Source organism: Pocillopora damicornis, chromosome 14 (genome assembly GCF_964200805.1).
Source record: "Pocillopora damicornis chromosome 14, jaPocDami1.2, whole genome shotgun sequence".
NCBI lineage: Eukaryota > Metazoa > Cnidaria > Anthozoa > Scleractinia > Pocilloporidae > Pocillopora > Pocillopora damicornis.
In genome coordinates this window covers 7,474,185-7,488,895 of record NC_142683.1, presented here as the reverse complement: position 1 = coordinate 7,488,895, position 14,711 = coordinate 7,474,185, and the positions used below count along the sequence as shown (strand labels likewise).

Below are 14,711 nucleotides of genomic sequence, written 5' to 3'. Positions count from 1 at the left end.
TTTCTTTGGTGGCATTGTCGCATACTGTTCAGTAGTTTGAGCAATACGAGACAATGACATAATTTTTTTTTAATGAACGTGAAACAAAGCCATTTAAGATTAAGTTAAACTTCAGTTCGGCTTCAGTAAAGGCCAATTCATTCAAACCGACACTCTGTCAGTAGAATACCCCAAGGACACTAAGAAGCTACTACTCAGTTCTTGTGGCCTGCTACAAAGAAAGACTGTCGAGTCCCGTGGGGGCACTTTTCCTATCTGTCAAAAATCGAATAAAAGATATATTATTCAAGTGTTATTACGTTTTCTTATATTTTGGCGCCTGGGTTTCAAAATATATCGCACGGCATTATCATAACATGAAATCGATCGCATAAGGCGTACGCGAAAGACAAAACAAATCATGAAAAGGAAAAAAATAATGCGCTTAAAAGTTCGTTGCTTAAAAAGTAGAGCCTAAAATAAAAAATAAATAAATAAAACGCACACACAAACAAAGTTTGGTTGCTCCGCCTTCAGTCCGTATTTCCGCCTTGTTCTCGTGTAAAACCATTGCACACTCTGCCCTAATGTGTTGAAATACCGAAATAAACTGCGGTAAAGGACATCATCGAAAACAACATCGTAGACCACATTGCTTGGTCTGCACAACCGGTTTGAAGACTTTTTGCGTGCTTCACCCTCATCAGCGAAAAAAACTCGTGCTCACCGATTGCTAATTTTGCTGCGAGAGGAATTCTTTTGCTCGAATGTAAAGCGAGATGCCGTGGTTGGTGTCCCGCTCCAACGGATTCACTTGTAGCTGCAACTCCTGCAAGCTCGCGTTAGAAAGGTTTTGCATTGTTTCAGGCACCACGACAGCCTCCTCCACCTCTGACGCTGCATCAATGACATCCGGTTCCTCTACGCCGTAATAGTTGGAGTCTATGACGTTGCTTTCGAAGAAGTCCTTTACCGCTGTATATTCTGATCCAAACAAATTAAGCATTCCTGGAATGTACAACTGATTTGGAGTCTTTTGTTTTTCAGTAGATAGCTTATGATTGTTCCAGGACACGTTAAACTTTTCTAGGTTTTCATTAATCCGTGGAATAAATACATAATGTAGAGCTGCCAGATCCAGTTCGTCGTTCGGATTCAGAAGATTGTTCCTCTCTAAGAAATAGAAGAGGAGTCGGAAATACTCCGTGACCATTTTCCGCATGTCTCTCCACAGCCTCTCTATCCTCTGGTTATGGACCGAACTACCTTGCAAAATACTGCCGCGACCTTCTCCTCGTTTTTCAACCATAAGGCGCGCAACTTCCGCATTCTCTCCACCCTTATCTGTCCTCACCCGTGATGGCCAACAGAATTCAGTTGTGGCGCCTAAGAATAAATTGGCCACTGTTGCTGCCCTATTATTGCTGGAACAGCGGAGGAATACAACAAGCCTCGAATATCCGTCTATTCCTCCGTGCACGACCAACCTCCATCTGAGAAAAGAGTTTTAAAACACCTTTCACACGGTACTCACATTATGAGTGGGGAAGAGTAGAATATGGTGCATTTTTCCTCTACTGAATTCCATAGATACATTAAAAGAAGTAACAGGTATTAATTCCCGAATACAGACGAATTACAGCATGTTAAAAAATGCTGTTGATGAGGAACGTAAATGTCTTCCGCTCTGATCATTTTTAATTTTCCTCAAGCATTATTGTAGAACAGTGCAGGCAATCTAAAAACAATGTATTTATGGTATGTTTTAGGTCTGTTACTTACCGTATCAGCTTGTGATTGCCATCCAAGTGCCACAGGCTGTTTGGGCCTATAATATATATTTCAAACACTAATAAGTCAACGATCCTGGGTTTGATCATTTGTTATTTTATGATGAAAGTACTTGGCTCTATTCGAGAACGAATATCCAAAGTCATACTCAAGATATGGTAATGTTGGACGGACATGAGCTCCTTTTCTGTTAAGGTCGACGTGTAAAAAATGGACATCAAAACCTGCACAATTCTCTTAGCGACACATACTTTATGCGGTGCAATATGGAAATAAGCAACACACTTGATCACATCTATTCAAATCTATGATTTGCGGTTCAAAGTTTTATAACTCAGAACGTAAAATTACCTGGAACGCTATAAGTAACTCTTGGGGTCAAATTTCTCCACCGCAGGCCTGCACCTATAGGATCATGGCGAACTAATGCCTCTGCGATGGCAGATCTTCTAGCGTAGAGGGATCGAGCCGCTAATTCACCCTCGATCATAATGATGCCCGCATTCACACTTCTGGACTTTATTTCAGCCACTATATCTATCAGCTCTTGCATACCTAGCTTCCTTCTTCCATAATGCTTTCTTCTTTCCATTTCATGATAGATGCGACGTCTCCATATTGTTGAAATCGAGACCCCTGCGAAAAGTATTACAGGTAAAATCGTATGAGACACCCTTTATAGCACGATAACGGCGAATATGAAACATAGATCAACCTGTGGCCAATATAAAGCAGCCATATCGATGTTCAAAAACTTTTTAAAATATGAATTAAAATAAAAGAGAACACATCCATTCTCGAAAAAAGGGGCATGACAAAAAAAAAAAAAAGAAAAAGTACGAATGACCCCTGCGAAAAGTATTACAGGTAAAATCGTATGAGACACCCTTTATAGCACGATAACGGCGAATATGAAACATAGATCAACCTGTGGCCAATATAAAGCAGCCATATCGATGTTCAAAAACTTTTTAAAATATGAATTAAAATAAAAGAGAACACATCCATTCTCGAAAAAAGGGGCATGACAAAAAAAAAAAAGAAAAATACGAATGACTCCGCGTGAGCATTTTCTTTATTATGAAATTATTTTCGGCTCACCTAGTGCTTTCGCTATTTCTACCCATGACAAACCATAGGAGCGCATCACTTCCAACTGCTCCTTCGTAATTACGTAGGATGGTCTACCAACCCATTCCGTTGAGGTCACAGGTGCCCGGTAACACAACTGCTCCCTTAGAAAAGGAACAAGGCAGCTGTACTGCTCGATAACTTTACCAATCCTTATTTCTATGGTCGACAGACTTTGAACTAATGGGGCCAAAATGTCCTCAGCACAGGGTTTCGTGGTTATAAGATGCCATTGGATTTTTCTTAAATTCATTACAGCGGCTTCCAACTTAGTCCAAAGGCCGGTTAGTCTTTCTGAAGTTGAAGTACTGTCCTCAATGGCAGATCGGGCTGTAAAATAAAGCGCTTGAACGTCCAGCACAAAGTGTTCTATCGCGTCCGGATTGAGACTAACAACTGTAGAAGAAGTATGTCATTAAATAAGACAACATTGACCGAGGGTCTCAATGGGGTAACCGTTAGCCGTAAAACGGCCACAAAATTTTGCCTTTAGGCGTAAAAATTGACGAATTTTAACCGTTAATCGTATAAAAAAAAAGTTGACCGTACACAAAAAAAATCCTGGGACAGCAATGGAGAGAGATTAACCATTAGCCGTATATGGGAAAAAATTTTAACCGTTAGCCAAAAAATCCAACACCCTTTTGAGATCTTCTTGACCGTTTTGGTAGTCTGGGACCTAGAAGGGGGAACGAGATATATTCTTATTCTAAAACACGAAATTTGCGCAGCAAACGATCATTGACATAGCTGAAAGAGCAGTACTTAATAAGGAACACTGCTTTATCAGTTTAAATCGCATCTACAGTCCAGTGATAGCCTTTTTTGGAAAAACTGACTCGTAATTTCATTTTGAAAGGACTTGCGAATAAGAAAGCACTGGCGAATAAGAAAGCACTGATAAATCATCAGCGATAACGAAGAACCTGATTTTCCGGCTTAAGGTTAACACTAGCATCTTCATTCGCCCGAAGCTAACAACTGCGGCTAATTCATAAGCAGCCAACCCGGTTTTAAGCTTGTGCGCATCTGCTCGTCTACGATTAATGAAGATGACCTTGCGCCTCTTTTTCTCCCTTCAAAAAGAAGCTTGAGTTGCATGAAGTTGGCGGGCCGCTCAATACATTTTCTCCTTTGTTTTCTCGATCAAAATAATTTGCGCCCCTGTAGATCGCAGAAGAAGCAGTGGAATACGAATACTTTTCACATAATGACCACAATGGCGTTTGAGTAAGTGTTCTTGGAAAGAAGCCTGATACCTACCTGATGCGGGTTGAAGGATGCAAATTACAAGACACCAGGAAAGAAATCTATACCAGGAAAACTTGTTTACACGCATCGTAGCGTTGAAAGAGAGGTTTTCCTTCCACGAGACTGGCAGTTATAGTTCCCTTGAATTTTTCGACAATTTATCGCCAATTGTACTTCGAGCTTTCTATAATTTTAACAGCAAACAGGAACCTTGTGAAAGATTCATAGCACACGTCCCGCAGTGAAATTAAATTAAAACAAAAGGTCTTTCTCTGTTGTGCCTCACCTCTTTGTTAGAAATTAACTGCAAGTGACAACGATTTCCTAGAGTTACAAACTCGTAACTCTGACTTGGCGTACGGAAGCAAATTATATTCATAAAATCCATTCATCGAATAGGAAATGACTGACGTGTAATTTTATAAAATCTCAAGAATGTTAACCAGCTCGTGCAAAGCCTTGGATCCTAAATTCATTTAATTATGAAAAAAGAAAAATTAGAAATGTCACACCTCCAGTAATCATCATTTCGGATATGACGTTGACGTTACATTTGATACCAGCATAGGGGTGTTTCTCTAAGTGGCACTACTTTTCAGATGAACGAGGGAAGTTCTTTTCGCTCCCTACAACAGCTTGTTTCATCTGTACAAACAAATCTTGAAATGTCTGATGATCACAGCGTAGGAGCCATCGGGCCTATTTTTGACCCCAATGCACAAGTTGGTTCACAGGACTCACAAATTGCAGGCGGGCTACCGGGCGCGAAGCCCTACCGAACATTCGTTTGGGTGGACGACATCGCGCAAGTAACTCAAAACCCAACTCTTGCCCCAGATGGCAAAAAGGTCAAGTTCGACCAGAGGCTTTGCGGAGACGCTATGGTGGCGCACCTAAAACGGGAAATTCCCGAAATCACGGCGACCAGGTGAGTAAGACAGTTTTCCACAAATATGGTCTACATTCTTTCAGCACCGCACCAGCATGAAAATGGTGACTGAATTCTAGTTTCAGCCACTTTTCTACGCAAAATATTTTTTATTCACTGAATCAGCTGGTTGTTCTGGACTAATGTTCCTGGAGCAGCGCTAATCGCGCGTTTTTATGTTGTGAATTCCACAGGGATTCCACCGCAAATCGATGAGAGGGTTGCGCTAGTAAGATAAAGTCTATTTTAAACTCATTTATTTCATTTGACAAAACTTAAAACCCTTATTCTACGATAACTTCATTTGACAAGACTTAAAACCCCTATTTCAAGATAACCTGATGGCTAACTTAAAATACTACGAACAAAACAGTCACTAATCAAACACGCCGGCAAAAAATTCAACAATTTCCGGACAATCATCCTAACATAACCACACAAAATTGTAATTCAGTATTATCAACTGAGTTGCATCTCAGTTGATGATACTAAATTACCCTTTTATACTCTCCTAGCGACGCAGCACCAAAATTTCTTTAGAATCCTATCCCTTTTATTCACAACCGCACGGTTGAGGATTAAATCGAGATTTCTTAAGTCGAGAGATCAATGTGAAGTAGGCTTAATTTTTGTGACTGGCAGTGTCAAGCGGGCAAAATAACGTGTAAATAGCTGACCCGAAGGGTCATTCAAGTGCAGTCCAATTTAGACTGCGGATTTTGATGATCAATGGAATACAAAATTTCGTCTTCTGTGTTTCTTTTTTTAATTAATTCGATCTTCCATTCAGTGCTAAATATAAGCCCTTGTAAAAGTTTTTCAAAAACTTGAGGTTTAAGTGATATTTGATCCCTTAGAACACCAGCTCCAATTGTCAACCCCAACCAACTAATTAGACAGCCTCCTTCTATGCATGATTACGCATCAAACTCTCTCTCGTTGCATACTAGGCTTTTTTTGAGAATAGTACAATTTTTAATCAGAAAATCCAATAATACAATAACTACAAAAACAATGCCCTATTAATCTAATAATATTAACTAGATAAGGCATCAATACATTTACTTAGAAAACTTAAAATACTACAATTAATAAAATAAAATCTACAAATAGCTTCTATTAATGTTTAAAGTGCGTGATAAATACTATTTAAAAACTTAACTAGTTGGGTCTCTACGGTCTTCAGGGTTTGATTGTAAGTTCCCTGGTTTGATTTCTTTTACATATTGTTAATAGGTCATCTTGGTACCTGTGCTTTTTATCCGTAGATACCTTGATTATTACAAAGCAAAGCCAAGTGGAAATCATCAACTGTATAAAGTTGGCAGCAATTTGTCTGCAGATTTAATCCGCAAACAATATAAACAGGCCAGCACTAGGGTGTTCCTGTCTGCCACTGTCACAGGGGGGAGCCAAACAGTTAACTCTCCACCTGAATTGGGACAAAGGGAAATCACCACCACAAATCAAGGTAAATACTGAATCACAAGTGATTGCCATAGTAAAAGGAATGAGAAATGTATCTTCTTGATGGCCCTTGAATGCTTGATGTCCTTATTTCCATAATCCTGATTCACATCTGGCAAAAATTTCAGCCATAGCTATAAGTCAAGATAACAAAGAGCCAGTTATTGACCAAACTTCAATATTACAGTGTTTGTAGAAGGATTAGACACATTTATCCAATTGTACTCAGTAGGGTAAATAAAGCACTTGCACTGATTGGATGAGATGTTTGTAGACATGTCTGCTGAGTCAGTAATTGCTGAATGCTGCATACCTAGTTTAAAATTGAATTAATTAGTAATCTGTCTCATGTCCAGGTGTACAAGCTCCTTCAACTTCCACACAGAGTCAGCTGGAGAAAGGTACCATTCTCTTAACCTTTGATTAAGTTCGTAATTATGTAACTTCTCATAACCTTCTATGTTGATATTGGATATGACTGTAAGGTTCTGGCTTTCATATTCCATTTAGGGACAATTGAATTAAAATCAGCAAGATCATGAAAAACATTTGTACATGACTTTAGTTTCCAAATACTGGATTTGAACTCAAACTGACCACCAGTCTTACATCCAATCAGTAGCAACATTACTCCCTTAGTTAAACCACTGAATCTCACAATTATCTTGTCAGGTGAACTTGGGCCCCAATATCATGGCGACCAGCATCCAGGTACTTCATGTATATTGTTTGAAATTCGAATCAACAAAAGCTAATTTAAGCCAATGCTTGGTCTGCTTTCTCATGTTTTAATTTTCTTTCTACTCTCTTTCATTTGATACTCAATTAATTTGTGTTTTCCCCTTCATTTTCCCTCCTGGAGAGGTGCTGCGGCTAGTAGAAAAGGTATTGAATCAATTAACCAATTCAAGTATTGGTGTGTGGTATTTTTAACCCTTGAATTAGGTTCAAACCCCATGTTTCTTTTTTTGCAATCAAAAACTGCAGATTATTTGATAATGCCATTCGGAGAACTTTGTTATCTTGTGAGCAATATTCAGTTTTCATCAATCACTGTATGTTGGGCAACACTCTAAAATGAACTACATGTTTGAACATTCTTTGCCAGTCAGACTAGAACTGAGTTGAAGGTTTTTTCTTTACTTCCAGTCTGAACAGGAAATGGAAAAACTCATGTCAGAGTCCCCAGAAAAAGTAAGTACACATGTTGTACTTACAAGTTGAGGCTTTTTAACACTCTATTTCATCTCTCCTGACTTTTCATACTGCTTCATCCACATGGCCACATTTATCATAACATGTACCAGAACACCGCTCTATGTGTGTATCATCTGTTGCCTGCAGATTGCAATTCTTTCTGTCTGTGTAATTTTAGCCAGACTTATTCCAGTTCTTTTTTTTTGTCTGGTTAAATGTTGGGATTAGGTGATATTGGAAACCTTAGCTAGGGCTAGATTTGCCAGCAGCTGCTTGGCTACAGATGCTTACACACACAAGCCTGATTAATTTGATGACCATTATCTTGGTTATATTGTTAGTCACTAATTCCATATGTTCTCATCAAGATAATATAATTGAACATCATTGTTATAAAATACTATAATAGATTACTTTTACTTTATAAGATCCTTTTAATGCCTATAATGTACATCGCTTGATATTTTGAAAGGTTATAGTAAACATTCATGTTATTAAAGCATCTACAGTTAGTAATGAATTTTCTGAACACCTGTGCTTAAATGACAGAAAACACAAGGGATGTTTTCAGAAAGTGTATAAAAATGTTTAAGTATGAGATTGAACGTAAAGATTTTGCATTTAAGATTAAGTGGATTGGAGAAATTTAGCATGTTTAGTTATTTTAAATGCCCCAGTTTTCTATGTTTTTAACTTTTTTAAGTGCATCTTTTTTTTTCGTCTGGTCATTTTTTCCCCCTTCACACAGTTTTCAAAGTTTACCTGGTTAGTCTTTTAATGCATTTGGTGATTAAAATTTAATTTACTGTTGAGAACATCTACAGTGTTTTCTGTCAATGCCAAATCCAAGAGCAATTTTGCGAGCATTGCTTCAATTATAGGTTCACATGCACACATTTATAGATAACTGAAAAGGAAACAGGGAGGGCATTGACATCTGTCCCTTTACGTACTTTTGCAACTAGAGAAAAACACACCTGAAATTCCTCAACTCAATGTATTTCAGAAAATCTTACAGCTAGATTTAGTGTTGGAAGGTGCTTTTGTACCTGGAACTTGCAACCTGTACTATAGAGGTGGATGGTGTGTTCCTTTGCAAGGTCTCACCTAGAGCTCTATTGCTAGATTTGACAGCGGAAGGTGCTTTTGTACTCTGGAGCTTGCAACTTCTACTATAGAGGCCAAAGGTGTATTTGTCTGTAACGGCACAACTAGGGCAGGGGTTCACCTGGTGTTCTATTACTAGATCTAGCAGTGGAAGGTGCTCAAGTACTCTGGAGCTTGCTATTTCTACTATAGAGGCAGAAGGCGTGTTCCTCTGCGAGGTTTCACCTGGAGTTCTATGACTGGATTTAGCAACGGAAGGTGCTTTTGTACTCTGGAGCTTGCAACTTCTACTATAGAGGCAAAGGTGTGTTCCTCTGCAGCCCTGGGCAAGGACTCACCTGAAGTTCTATAGGTATATTTTGTGGCGGAAGGTGCATAAGTACTCTGGAGCTTGCAACTTCGACTATAGAGACGGAAGGTGTATTCCTTTGTGGTGCTACAACTAGGGCGAGGTTTTACCTAATGTTGAATAACTAGATTTGGTGGCGAAAGGTGCTTTTGTACTCTGGAGCTTGCAACTTCTACTATAGAGGCAATAGGTGTGTTCCTCTACAAGGTCTCACCTGGAGTTCTATAGCTAGATTTGGCAGCAGAAGGTGCTCAAGTACTCATTAGCTTACAAATTCTACTATAGAAGCAGAAGGTATTTCCTCTGTGGCACCGCAACTAGTGCGAGGTCTCACTTGGAGTTCTATTTCTAGATTTGGCGGCAGAAGGTGCTTTTGTACTCTGGAGCTTGCAACTTCTACTATAGAGGCAAAGGGTGTGTTCCTCCGCAGCTCTGGGCGAGGACTCACCTGTAGTTCTATAGGTAGATTTTGTGGCGGAAGGTGCTCAAGTACTCTGGAGCTTGCAACTTCTACTATAGAGACGGAAGGTGTATTCCTCTGTGTTGGTACAAGTAGGGAGAGGTCTCACCTCAAGCTCTATTAGCAGATTTGGCGGTGGAAGGTGCTTAAGTACTCTGGAGCTTGCAACTTCTACTATAGAGGCAAAAGGTGTGTTCCTTTGCAAGGTCTCACCTGGAGTTCTATTGCTAGATTTGGCAGCAGAAGGTGCTTTTGTACTCTGGAACTTGCAACTTCTACTATAGAGGCTGAAGGTGTGTTCCTGTGCGGTAGTGTGACAAGAGCAAGGTCTCACCTGCAGTTCCAAGATTTGGTAGTGAAAGGTGTATTTGTACTCCGAAGCTTGCAACTTCTATTTCAGGGTTGCAAGGTGTTTTCCTTGGTAGGGGCTCTGCCATTGTCACTGTTAGTCCAGATTTACACTTGTTTCATTGAATTAGGAATAAAGGGGTGTTTTTCTCACTTAAGTATCCTTATCAGTTGTAGTATTGTGTCATTTCAAAGATATTTTATTTTAATATTAAAATAGAATTAAGGAACTGAAAGAAATGCTGAGAAGTCTTAACTTCCCATTTGTTAGACAAAACTTGGACGTTAAATTCTCCTAGAGAAAGACAAATGAAGATAATCTATTTCTGTAATCAATGATTCTTTGAGCCAGGGATGCTTCCACTCTTCTCCTATTTCCTTCCAGGTGTCATTCAAAGGAACTGGCCCTTTACAAACTGACAAAGATCTTAATTCAACCATTGGGACCAGAGGTATGTTTTGATTGGTTTTTGTTCTAGCCTTGCAAGTGCTTTTCACCTCTTATCTAGCTTGAATGCTTTAGAGTAATGCAAACAACACCATTACTACTGAAAGTAAAGTAACCAGGAAAGTTTGTATGCTAAATTAAATTAATAAAATTGTACACTAAAATGGTGTTAATGACCCATTTTTCATCTTGTTTAAAAAGAGTGAAAAATAGATGTGCTCCACCATTATAATTGGATAGTTACAAGTAGATGTACACAGAAAATATTAAGATTTTTTCCCAATATTGGAGTGTTATTTGACTTTGGTATACATTAAAGAATGTCCTCATCATTTGGAAGTTTAGGTCATCAGTTTTTCAAACTTCTATAATCAGGGTGACCACAAAAATAGTGTGGTCAATAGCCAGGACTTGATTGAAGAAACACAAGTAAATAACATTACATATTAGTTTAACAATACTTCAAAAAATTCAATTTTGCAGATGATAGTAACAAGAGCATTGGAAAGAAAGTGAAGAAGATGAAGAAGAGAATAAAAGAACTGGACAAAAAGGCAACAAAAGGGGAATCAAAAGACACAGATGACAAAAAGAGGAAAAGAAAGAGAAAACCAGAAGACAACAACAAGTCAAACTTAAATGCAAAAAAAATGAAAGCCAAAGAAGATGACATTGAAATGAACAAAATAAGTAGACGTCAAATGAGAAGGCTAAGAGCTAAAGAAAAAAAGAAAAGTAAAACTAATAAGTAGGAAAATCTATCTTAGGTTTTATTGCAAGTGACCATCTATATATATATATTTCCATTAAAACATTTTTTAGCTATTTTTCTCTAAAGTAAACTTGAAAAAAGGAAACTTTTTATGGACCTTAGCTAGTTATACAACACAAATGTGAGAGAACGAGTCGTACTGCGACTTGCTCCCTCACATTTTGGCTACAACATTTAATGAACTGAAATCAAGAGTCTTAACCCTTTAAATCCCAAGATCTGATAGTTAATTCTCCCCTCTAGCTACTACTTATTTCCTCGCTAATTAGTTATGAGAACTTGCTGCTAGATCAAGATAGCAGCTTCAACCTGACAAGATTGAATATTCACATTATCTGTTTGCTGAATAATGTATGGATATTGTAGGGAGAAGTTTTGTGTTAATCACTTCCAGGAGTTAAAGGGTTAATGCATTGTTTTTATATCTCACTCGTAGGGAATTAATTTATCATCACCTCTCTAAAATACTGAATGTCATTGTATAATTTGTTTAGTTTGATTTCAAAGCAACAGGTGTAAATTAAGATTTTTTCACTGATGATGATGTTTAATGTCGTTCTTTTTATTTAAGATTTTTACCTGATGTCCGCTGAATTGTACTCTGTTTGCAAGACAACTTTTTGCTTTAAATACACAACCATTAATACAAAAGAAAGAGAGCCCAAAACATGTCATTAACCTTGCTGTTTTAGAATAAAAGATGGGCTTTATACATTGAATTCCGGTTGAGTGGTTACAGATCCCTTGCTTAGTTTGAGCTGGTCAAGTGGTTAACCCTTTACACTCTTACATTGTCAGTCATATTCTGTACCCTGTCTTCTTTGCATCCCCTTGGATCCCATTTCTTATAGTACAGACAAGGAGAATTTGTTTGACAATCAGGAGCCTCTTAAATTGGAGTTAATTTCCACCATTGTCTTGACTTTTACATTTGATCCAAGGGTGATACTGTAAGCAGAAAGGAGAAGCCAGTCGCAATTTGGGGGTTTTAAGGGTTCACTGATGGAAACAGTGAATGATAACCGAAATTTAGCATTTTCGTAGACCGTGCTTGAGATAGTGCTGTCAAATTACGCATTTACTGAGCAACAGCAAATGCATAATATTTAGTTTGACGTTCATTGAGCCGTACAAGGCTAGATTTTTGAAAAATACGACAATTTTTTTTGTTTAAAACTAATGTACAAGCACACAATATTCGTACATTTTATGTGTTTCGGCTTTCAATTATCAGCTTATGTAACCGCGTGTGCCAGGTACACAAAGTTCAAGAGTTTGCTACACAAAGGTATAACATAACTAGTGGCTAGATTCTATGTGCATACTACGATTAGAGACTTCATAACCCTACCTCAACAGTCATAACCTCCAAATCAGTGCTTGCTTCAATACTTGCGAAGAAGTGGTGCTTATCGTTTTTGTAAACTAAGTGAACAACTAGCCCTAGCCAACGGTGTACCGTGGGAGGTCTGGGACGGAGTCAACCCTGGATAATCCGACTCGTGATTGAGGAATTAATCAAACTCGATCAAACACTCGATTAGTGATGTAGGTCATTATAGGCCTCGATTCTCGATAAGTCTTGTTAGGCTCGGCGATAAGTCGAAATCCATTTAGATAGTAAATACAGACATGGGAAATAATATCAGGCTCGGAAAATAATATCAGACACGGGAAATAGCAGACAATGAGGAGGTCTGAAAGAGGCCAACAATAACGGACCCTGTTAATTGATTTCCGACACGAAAATTAATTTTTCGATAGGGAAAATACCCAGACTGAATTTTGAACGGTATGTTACGCCATATGCTCCGAGTTCATGTTCTGCGTTCATGTTCTGCGTTCATGTTCTGCGTTCATGTTCTGCGTTCATGTTCTGCGTTCATGTTCCGAGTTCACGTTCCGATTTGTGTTTTGCGTTCATGTTTCATCCATAAACTTCGAAAAAAAGAAGCGCTTGCTCATTCAAAAAAGGAAAAAAAGCAAATAAGAAGAGCTTTCCAGCTAAACCTGTCAATTCAAATGAAATTAACGCATCAGGCTGAGCGCAATAAACTTTGACGCAGACTCACCACACTTTTATTGACTTTTATTGCAAAAAAGCAAATTTCAAAGACTGAATTCTATCACAAATGTAGATCTGTTATTTATTAAGTTCAGGCAGACTTTAAACTTTGTCGTGTCCACACCAAAATCTAAGCTGGCTTCATCTATTGCTGCATATTCAATTGTGTTATACAGATATGGTGGTCTACAGGGTATCACTCACCACCAGTTTATTAGTCAGAAATAGACCGATCAAAATTATGAAAATGTCTCAAATACACCTTTTGCTATTCACTCCCCTCAGTCGTATCACTCATTGGTTAAATTAATGAAGGAGAATATAATAATAATAATAATAATAATAATAATAATAATAATAATAAAGGTTTATTGAAATACATGTCGATGCACAGAGTAAAATAATGCATTGTTTACAATTAAGAAACTTGTTTCACGGATAACATATGTTTTCATAAAGATTCTCAAAGGACAGGGGCTACGATTCCTTGGAAAATTGTTTTGGTAAAATTTATTTACATGTGTTAATCATTAGAAAAAAGGATATTACAATCGAGAAGGCGAGAATCTCAAACTCGCTGATGGAGTTATGCTTCAGTTACCTTAATCTTGATTGGGACGTGTCAATCCGCTATGTTCTGATACTCTGACGTTAATCAGCTGACGTTTTCACCTGAAGTTCGAGTTATAAGGATAATTTTTAGCCAATTGAAGGAAAAATAAGTTTGAGTTGACGGGGAGCCCGAGTTAATCGATTTGGAGTCAACTGATAATAGATGGTAGAGAAAATTGGGTCAACCCCAAAGGAAATCGAATTTTGTTTTATTTAACCAGGTTTGAGTTTTTAGAGGGTTACTACGTTTTTGGTGTATTGTACTTCAAGATGAAGCGTTCATTAACTTTAATAAGTTACTAAAGGCAGGTGAGACACTTCTGCATGTCATTTGATGCGAAAATAATTATGGCCAGACGATCCACAGACCAGGTCAGATCCAAGCAGCACCCCAGCTTCTAGGCCACCATTGCCGAGCGAAGACCTGGTACGTTGACATTACCTGCAAACCTTACCGCACTCCATTTACGCAACTTTTCTTTCTAAATGCATTTGTGCCAAGCAAGTTACCTGCCTCTTCATGTTCATGACCGTGAAGAAGTACCGAAACTTCCGTGAGGTGGTAGAATATCAGAGAATTAACTTTCGAATGCTATTTAATTATAAATGTTATTAAGTAAAAATGACCATCATATGCAGAAAATTTGATTTTCCTTAAATATGAGTTTGACACTTTTTTCTCCTTTTTGTAGGACCTTCGAGCAGTTCTTGATCTACTCTCTTCTTCACCACCAGTTGGGATGGTGGTGTTAGATTTTAAAGCAGGCTGCGGTCAGTTTTGCAGCATTTAATGCCTGACTAAGCAC

General features: G+C 38.2%; 2 protein-coding genes and 1 long non-coding RNA gene across 3 annotated transcripts; 1 reads left to right on the top strand and 2 right to left on the bottom strand.

The window, feature by feature from the left end:
- LOC149034237 (uncharacterized) lies at positions 1-4,240 on the bottom strand. The gene is made up of 5 exons (XM_089193853.1): positions 4,165-4,240; positions 2,872-3,297; positions 2,122-2,406; positions 1,762-1,807; positions 1-1,472 (listed from the first exon to the last, which is right to left on the bottom strand). Exons 1-5 carry the CDS (start codon positions 4,238-4,240, stop codon positions 713-715), a joined length of 1,593 nt encoding a protein of 530 aa, XP_089049979.1. The 3' UTR covers positions 1-712.
- A 727-nt stretch (positions 4,241-4,967) lies between these two features.
- On the top strand, positions 4,968-11,548 carry LOC149034236 (uncharacterized). Its single transcript, XM_089194567.1, has 4 exons — positions 4,968-5,080; positions 7,697-7,741; positions 10,394-10,460; positions 10,940-11,548. Exons 2-4 carry the CDS (start codon positions 7,709-7,711, stop codon positions 11,206-11,208), a joined length of 369 nt encoding a protein of 122 aa, XP_089050693.1. The 5' UTR covers positions 4,968-5,080; positions 7,697-7,708; the 3' UTR covers positions 11,209-11,548.
- On the bottom strand, positions 6,033-13,029 carry LOC149034235 (uncharacterized). The gene is made up of 2 exons (XR_016183138.1): positions 12,580-13,029; positions 6,033-6,681 (listed from the first exon to the last, which is right to left on the bottom strand). It is a non-coding gene; the product is annotated as an uncharacterized LOC149034235 (long non-coding RNA).
- Positions 13,030-14,711: the final 1,682 nt, after the last annotated feature.

Bases quoted from the DNA above. Each gene is read 5' to 3' on its own strand.
- LOC149034237 (XM_089193853.1), bottom strand. From the start codon at position 4,240: ATGCGTGTAAACAAGTTTTCCTGGTATAGATTTCTTTCCTGGTGTCTT. The intron at 3,298-4,164 runs GTAGGTATCAGG...CTTCTTCTACAG, and splicing joins CATCCTTCAACCCGCATCAG to TTGTTAGTCTCAATCCGGAC. The intron at 1,808-2,121 runs GTAATTTTACGT...TATATATTATAG, and splicing joins AGTTACTTATAGCGTTCCAG to GCCCAAACAGCCTGTGGCAC.
- LOC149034236 (XM_089194567.1), top strand. From the start codon at position 7,709: ATGGAAAAACTCATGTCAGAGTCCCCAGAAAAA. The intron at 7,742-10,393 runs GTAAGTACACAT...ATTTCCTTCCAG, and splicing joins TGTCAGAGTCCCCAGAAAAA to GTGTCATTCAAAGGAACTGG. The intron at 10,461-10,939 runs GTATGTTTTGAT...TCAATTTTGCAG, and splicing joins TTCAACCATTGGGACCAGAG to ATGATAGTAACAAGAGCATT.